The sequence below is a fragment of the Dendropsophus ebraccatus genome, unplaced genomic scaffold, assembly GCF_027789765.1.
Source record: "Dendropsophus ebraccatus isolate aDenEbr1 unplaced genomic scaffold, aDenEbr1.pat pat_scaffold_1027_ctg1, whole genome shotgun sequence".
Classification (NCBI taxonomy): Eukaryota; Metazoa; Chordata; class Amphibia; order Anura; family Hylidae; genus Dendropsophus; species Dendropsophus ebraccatus.
In genome coordinates, this window is record NW_027208443.1 from 51,442 (window position 1) to 60,069 (window position 8,628).

At 50.0% G+C, this 8,628-nt stretch overlaps 1 protein-coding gene across 1 annotated transcript in view; it reads right to left on the reverse strand.

Annotated features, from left to right (window-relative positions):
• LOC138774680 (Fanconi anemia group A protein-like) overlaps positions 1-3,175 on the reverse strand; it is a gene marked incomplete at its 3' end in the record, with an annotated part of 52,091 nt that extends 48,916 nt beyond the window's left edge. The window contains exon 1 of the mRNA XM_069955662.1: positions 3,074-3,175. Coding sequence (XP_069811763.1) covers positions 3,074-3,134 — 61 coding nt within the window. The remainder of the gene's footprint in view (positions 1-3,073) is intronic.
• Positions 3,176-8,628: the final 5,453 nt, after the last annotated feature.

Below are 8,628 nucleotides of genomic sequence, written 5' to 3' on the forward strand. Positions count from 1 at the left end.
ACCAGCACGGCTCCCCGCTCTGCATTCTCTGCCACCAGCACGGCTTCCCCTCTGCATTCTCTGACACCAGCCAGCTCCCCGCTCTGCATTCTCTGCCACCTGTACGGCTCCCCGCTCTGCATTCTCTGCCACCTGTACGGCTCCCCGCTCTGCATTCTCTGCCACCTGTACGGCTCCCCGCTCTGCATTCTCTGCCACCTGTACGGCTCCCCGCTCTGCATTCTCTGCCACCTGTACGGCTCCCTGCTCTGCATTCTCTGTCACCTGTACGGCTCCCCGCTCTGCATTCTCTGCCACCTGTACGGCTCCCCGCTCTGCATTCTCTGCCACCTGTACGGCTCCCCGCTCTGCATTCTCTGCCACCTGTACGGCTCCCTGCTCTGCATTCTCTGCCACCTGTACGGCTCCCTGCTCTGCATTCTCTGTCACCTGTACGGCTCCCCACTCTGCATTCTCTGTCACCTGTACGGCTCCCCGCTCTGCATCATGCGCCACCTGCACGGCTCCACGCTCTGCATCATGTGCCACCTGCACGGCTCCCCGCTCTGCATTCTCTGCCACCTGCACGGCTCCCTGCTCTGCGTTCTCAGCCACCTGCTTGGCTGCCCGCTCTGCATTCTCTGCCACCTGCATGGCTCCCCATGCTGCATTAACCGCCACCTGCATGGCTCCCCGCTCTACATTGTCTGCCACCTGCGCAGCTCCCCACGCTGCATTCTCCGGCACCTGCACAGTTTCCCGCCCTGCATTACCAGCTACCTGCACGGCTTCTCGTCCTGCATTCTCTGCCGTCTGCACAGCTCTCCCTCTGCATTCTCTGCCACCTGCACGGCTCCCCGCTCTGCATTCTCTGCCGTCTGCACAGCTCTCCCTCTGCACTCTCTGCCACCTGCACGGCTCCCCGCTCTGCATTCTCTGCCACCTGCACCCCTTCCCGCCCTGCATTCTCCCCCACCTGCCGGCTTCTCGTCCTGCATTCTCTGCCGCCTACATGGCTCCCTGCTCTACACTCTGCCACCTGCACAGCTCCCCGCTCTGCTTTCTCAGCCACCTGCACGGCTCCCGGCTCTGCATTCTCTGCCACCTGCACGGCTCCCCGCTCTGCATTCTCTGCCACCTGCACGGCTCCCCGCTCTGCATTCTCTGCCACCTGCACGGCTCCCCGCTCTGCATTCTCTGCCACCTGCACGGCTCCCCGCTCTGCATTCTCTGCCACCTGCACGGCTCCCCGCTCTGCATTCTCTGCCACCTGCACGCTCCCCGCTCTGCATTCTCTGCCACCTGCACGGCTCCCCGCTCTGCATTCTCTGCCACCTGCACGGCTCCCCGCTCTGCATTCTCTGCCACCTGCACGGCTCCCCGCTCTGCATTCTCTGCCACCTGCACGGCTCCCCGCTCTGAATTCTCTGCCACCTGCACCCCTTCCCGCCCTGCATTCTCTGCCACCTGCACCCCTTCCTGCCCTGCATTCTCCCCCACCTGCCGGCTTCTCGTCCTGCATTCTCTGCCGCCTACACGGCTCCCTGCTCTACACTCTGCCACCTGCACAGCTCCCCGCTCTGCTTTCTCAGCCACCTGCACGGCTCCCGGCTCTGCATTCTCTGCCACCCTGCACGGCTCCCCCGCTCTGCATTCTCTGCCACCTGCACGGCTCCGCGCTCTGCATTCTCCGCCACCTGCACGACTCCCGCTCTGCATTCTCCGCCACCTGCACGGCTTCTCGTCCTGCATTCTCTGCCACCTGCACGGCTTCTCGTCCTGCATTCTTTGCCGTCTGCACAGCTCTCCCTCTGCATTCTCTGACACCTGCTCGGCTCCCCGCTCTGCATCCTCTGGCACCCGCACGGCTCCCCGCTGTGCATTCTCTGACACCTGCACGGCTCCCCGCTCTGCATTCTCTGCCACCTGCACGGCTCCCCGCTCTGCATTCTCTGACACCTGCACGGCTCCCCGCTCTGCATTCTCTGACACCTGCACGGCTCCCCGCTCTGCATTCTCTGCCACCAGCATGGCTCCCCGCTCCCCATTCTCTGACACCTGCACGGCTCCCCGCTCTGCATTCTCTGACACCTGCACCCCTTTCTGCTCTGCATTCTCTGACACCTGTACTCCTTCCCGCTCTGCCTTATCTGCCACCTGCACCCCTTCCCGCTCTGCATTCTCTGACACCTGCACGGCTCCCCGCTCTGCATTCTCTGCCACCTGCACGGCTCCCTGCTCTGCATTCTCTGCCACCTGCACCCCTTTCCGCTCTGCATTCTCTGCCACCTGCACCCCTTTCCGCTCTGCATTCTCTGCCACCAGCACGGCTCCCCGCTCTGCAATGTCTGACACCTGCACGGCTCCCCGCTCTGCATTCTCTGCCACCTGCACGGCTCCCCGCTCTGCAATGTCTGACACCAGCACGGCTCCCCGCTCTGCATTCTCTGACACCAGCACGGCTCCCCGCTCTGCATTCTCTGACACCTGCACGGCTCCCCGCTCTGCATTCTCTGACACCTGCACGGCTCCCCGCTCTGCATTCTCTGACACCTGCACGGCTGCCCGCTCTGACACTTGCACGGTTCCCCGCTCTGCATTCTCTGACACCTGCACGGCTCCCCGCTCTGCATTCTCTGACACCTGCACGGCTCCCCGCTCTGCATTCTCTGACACCTGCACGGCTCCCCGCTCTGACACCTGCACGGCTCCCCGCTCTGCATTCTCTGACACCTGCACGGCTCCCCGCTCTGCATTCTCTGACACCTGCACGGCTCCCCGCTCTGCATTCTCTGACACCTGCACGGCTCCCCGCTCTGCTCACTGGCAGCCTTCCCTTCACCTTTATACCCACAGGTGGAGCCACATGTAGTAGGCGACATCTGCGTCCATAGCTGCAAGCACTGTCACCTGGGATGTAGACATGAGCCTGCATAGTAACAGCTGACCTGACAGGTATTTCCAATTCCAAACTCCTAACATGTAACTGCCATGGGCTCCCGGGCAGACAGTAAGAAACAAGTCTACATTATACAGGATGTATATGAAGTGAGGGAGGGTGTAACCCGCTACAGTAAATGACATGCATTGATACCGAGCAGCTCCGCCAGGCTCCTCTTGTGGCCGCCCGGAGTGCAACCGGACACAGCAGACATAACTTCACCGGCGAATGCGGCAAAAGACACATGGAGGATCTTCCGCCACACTCCCAGAAGCAGAACCCGCGCCCTATTTCCATTGGCCGACGCTAATGTACGTCTCTTGTAATTGGACAAACGTAATGACGCACTAGAAGAGCGGCAGACGTCAGTGACGGGAGGTAACCGCCATGTTACTACAGGCTGCTAGTGACCTGCAGCTATAACTGAGACACAACACAGCTACACAAGCGACAAAGGGGACTGGCCAAATACTTGCCGATTAGTCAGGCAGCAAATCAGTAGGTTCCTCTTTTTCAAATGCTATAATGCTCCCATAATAAAGCTCCACAGCTGTCATACCACACACGAGATGTTTTGCCCTAAAAGTTCAACCAAGGACGGGATAGATGAGGGGAAGGGGGTGGGTGCGTTTGCAGATTTTTTTTGTTGTTTGTTTGTTTTTTATTGAAGCAGGGCCTGCATTCTGCGTTTTTCTGGCGTTTTTTTTTTTTTGTTTTTTTTCAGTTTTCAGTAGACTCCCTGGAATCACATGACTTGTTCTAAAGTAAAAATAAAAAAGACACTGGCTATAATGCCAAATGGAGATGAGAACACCTATAGTACTTTTTAGAGATGAGCGAATTTACAGTACTAGCAAAGGGAATCACTATCCCTGCAATCTGCCCATCAGCGTCCTGCCTTTTAGGGGTGGTATTAGACGGCCCGATAATAAATGTAAATGAGCGCCGATCTGCTCGATTACACGGTTTAACAAGGGCTGCATGGACATCATTACCGATGTCCTTGCAGCCCATGTTTAAACTTTATACATTACCTGTCCAGGCTGCAGAGCTCCTCTTCCTCTGTGCTTCTACCCGGGTCCGCGCTCTCCAGCTTCAGAGTGGCCTGTCTCAGCTGACCCGGGGAGAAGCACAGAACAAGAGGAGCCCTGCAACCTGGATAGGTAATGTATTCTTCCTTGCATATCGTCAGCGCCAGCCACGCACAGCTATTACACAAAAATTATAGGTCAGAACCTATTTCAACGATCAGCCGATGACAAAGATCATCGGCTGATCGTTGTATTTATCACACGAAACGATAATCGGCCAGATAGGGCCGATTCGGCCGATTATCGTTAGTACCCTAACTCTCTTCTGCCTTCTCCCAGTTTCTCAGGACTGGATCCAGCTTTTCCCAGCACCCAGGGGAGCAGCAGTGAGTTAAAAGGCAGCAGGCTGGTGATTTCAGAGGTGAAAAAGCTCTTTGCTTTGTTATTATGGTAAATTCATTCATCTAGTAATTCACACTAAAATAAGAAAACGTTAATAAGCAAGAAAAACTGCTCGACATTTTTTAGGCATTTTTTTCAGCCTAGAAAACCGCAGGGCAAAAGTTATGTCTGAGGGACAATAATTACAGTCCCTTGGGAAAAAAGGAATCCTCTATCCGAGTGTCATATCAGCAGTTCTGTGTTAGTAAAGACTTCAGAAGAGAAGGATTTAGGGTTAGTGACTAATGACAACCTAAAAATAACTATTCCAGTAAAATAGCCAGCCTCTGTGCTCCCCTAAGGTTGCATTCACAAAGCATTAATGCTGTGCCTCCCAGCTTTACATATGCATGCTGTCAATAAAGGCATATACTATGGTGTGCAGCACTGTGTCCTTTCACTTTAATGGCCCAACCCATTGCACATGTGTAGCTGAGACATGCAGCACTACAAGGGTTTATCCAGCGAAATATTTTTTCTTTCAAATTATCTGGTTTCACAAAGTTATCAGATTTATAATTTACTTATATTCAAAAATCTCAAGTCTTCCAGTACTTATCAGCTGCTGTATGTCCTGCAGGAAATGTTGTTTTCTTTTCAGTCTGACAAAGTGCTGTCTGCTGACATCTCTGTCAAGACAGGCGCTGTCCAGCGACAAATCCCCATCCTATCTTGAGCAGAGGTGGCAGCAAAAAGCCCTTTGTTAGACTGGCAGGGCATACAGCAGCTAATAAGTATGGTAAGACTTGATATTTATAAATAGAACTAAATTACAACTTTCTGAAACCAATTGATTTGAAAGAAAAAGATTTTCCTTGGATAATCCCTTTAAGGGAGCTGAAGTCCCAGCCCCAGAACCTCATTGGGGAAGAAACTCCAGCCTACCCACATGGCCTGGAGCTGACTGGCAGCTGCACCTGCTAGTCAGTTATACACATAACTGACTGGTAGGTGTCAGTGGAGCAGTGCAGCTTCGGTCATGGAATAAGCAGTGACGCCAAGGGCGGGCCACCAGCAGCCAGCCGGGCTGGTTTCTAGGGACACCATCAGCGTGTCCTGGCAGAAAGCAGGGTGCTCTGCCACTGCTGTCTAGGTGCGGGCCCCTGACACAAGCCTTTTGTTACATCAGAGGATGATGCATTGTCTCGTGAGGGAGGAGCAAGAGACAATACAAAATTTGTTGGTTGAAGCATATAAAAGCTACATATAACGCTACATTAATCTTTTCTGATACCGGAGTACCTCTTTAATGATGATTCTAAATAAAGCATTAAAATGTTTAATTCTTTCAAATGCTGGCAGGTGGGCTTTCTTCATGCTTAGGAACGTGAGCCAGCACCACCCAGCCCAGGTTGGCTAATTAATACTTTTATGTGGCCTATAAAATCTTCCTTATCGCCCACCCAGTGCCCTGTCTAAACAGGAGAATGTGTGAATATGAATGCCTGTATGAACAACCAGTGGTGGTTCATGAGGCCCAGCCACACAATTTACTGAGCCTTACAATCTGAGGAAGAGAGTTAACCTAGTTCTGGTCTTCTGTTTTGTGCCAGTTTTATATATGTGTGGGTGTATCAAAGAAAAGAATTGTGCTTGATGTGTGCACTAGCCCATATGTTTTTTGTACAAGCCATGAAATATAAATACTATGCTCTACCTCTGACTATTGAACAATGCATGTATTTTTGAATGGCAGCAGATACCTGCAGCGACAGTGTCAACATATGTTGTAGATGAGGTCATATTATATCTGTTATTATAATAACATAAATACTTAACTGGTTTCCTTTGTTATCTCTTCTGTGTTGTGCGAGAGCACCTACCCATTATCCACTTATTTATTTACAGTATATTGGGTGATGTCATGGTAAGTCACATTGTCTGACCGTGACTTGTGGTTGAGATAATGAGGAGCCCTCAAGGTTTTTAGTATGAGGAAATTAGGGGCAAGAAGCAAGTGTCCGCAAAGCCTGCATATAAAAGGAGGATTGATAAAGTAATTCTCACGTGCTGTGGTCATAGAGAGCAACACGCTGCTGCTAGGTCTCCTCCTACGCCTGAGTAACCGTGTTTTACACCTGCAGGCAGGCGCAAAACTACGCAAACTCCAGCATCGTGCATGTCGGCTGATCGTTGCCTTCTAATACACAAAACGATTATCGTCCATAGCAGCTGATATTAGCCAATAATCGCTTTGTGTAATAGGGTCTTTAGGGTTCCAGTCATAAGATTATAGTTACATTTTCATTATGGGTCACTACTAGAGATGAGCGAATCGGGTTTGAGTCCATCCGAACCCGAACATTTGGCATTTGATTAGCTGGGGCTGCTGAAGTTGGATATAGCTCCAAGGTTGTCTGGAAAACATGGATACAGCCAATGACTATATCCATGTTTCCACATAGCCTTAGGGCTTTATCCAAGTTCAGCAGCCACCGCTAATCAAATGCCGAAAGCTCGGGTTCGGATGGACTCGAGCATGCTCCAGGTTCGCTCATCGGTAATCACTACTGATTTGTGAAGTTTTAACAAAAAGTGCATATTGTTCTTTATCAGCCGCCTGAGGAATGTTTTTCATTTTCAATAGACCGATTTCAACTTCACAGGCTGCTAATACATGCTCAACTTTATAGATACATACCTCATCTCTTTTGTCATTATTCTTACCTTACATATGACCCATGAAGAATGAACATGAGCAAGTTCTACTTTGACCTCAAGGGAAGGGTGAGGGCATACCTCAGCAGTTATATAATACCCTATACAAGGAGGAAATGTCAGTATATTGAATTTACCTCAGCAGTGACCTGCTGTAGGTATGACCTGCTACTTGTAATAAATACCTTGCCTAATATTAAAGGGATTGTCCAGTGACAATCTTTCAAATGGTTTCAGAAAATTGTATAGATTTGTAATTTACTTCTATTTTAAAATCTTGTCTTCCCATACTTATCAGCTGCCGTATGCCCTTTCTCTGTGAGCACGCAGATGGCCTAGGATACACAGGACTTCCTGTTTTCTGACTGTTTCCTGTTTTTTGAGAAAAAATTAAGTGACGTTTTTTTCCATGATAACTAAAAAAAATAATGATTCTGAATTGCAAACTTGCAATAGCATCTACTGATGATTTAGATTTTAAGTATCTGCCTATTCCTGTTACTCATTGCCTGCTATAGCGCCTAACTTGTTAGTGCCTTGCTTACGTTCCCTTATCCCTGTCATGCTATCTGGTTATATAATTCCTTGGCTATCCCTTTTGACTATTATATTCTGATTTTGTACTGCGATGACTGACTGTGTTTGTACTTTGTACTGATCATACGATCATCTTATCTTGCATCGGCTACTGCACCCAACACTTTTAAATCAGTTCTTACTCTGCTTCTTTTTAAAAGTACACAGGTTAACAAACTCATTTTTTATATGGCACTCTAAAGTAAATACTGTGTGAATCGATAAAACAATGAACTGTCTTCCAGGTCTTCCAGGACTGTTTCCAGGCATTGTTTCTGTATTGTTTAGATTAGTGATCTTAAAACCAACACTACAACTCCCAGCATACCCTGACAGCTATATGCTTGAAGATGTAGCCTGGCAATGGCTAGAAAGACGGGAGAATAAGGGCCGTGTTAGACGGCCCGATCACTATAGTAAATGAGCGCTGATCTGCTACATCGGCGCTCATTTACTGAGCCTATTACATGGCTCGATTATTGTGCACAGACATCGTTACCTTTGCTTTAAAAGTGAAGTTCATACATTACCTCTCCCCGCTCCCCGATGTTCTCTTTGCTTCTGATTGCTATCTGCAGCCTCTGTGGAACTTCAGAGCCTGCCTCTGAAGTGACTGGCTGCTCAGCCATGGCGACCCCGTCCTGGCCATTGATCAACTGAGCAGCCTGTCACTTCAGAGTTGCACGGAACAGGCAGAAATTAAGAAATCACTGGAAAGCATGAAGAGGTAATGTATGAACTTTATTATTTTATTTACAGATTCATCAGTCGTCGCCCACGCATCACTATTACACCAACAATTTTAGGTCAGGACCTAGAGACACAATCAGCCGATTAGCATCCATTGAGTCACCTCTATGTCCCCTCTCCCGGTCCAGTGCTGTCCAGTGTCCATGCTCCCTCTGTGATGATGCAGGAAGAGGCAGTTTAATAGATGCTAAGAGGACAAAGAAGACAAAGGCAAGCTTTATAAAGGTATATAAGGATTGTGCAGCATATAAA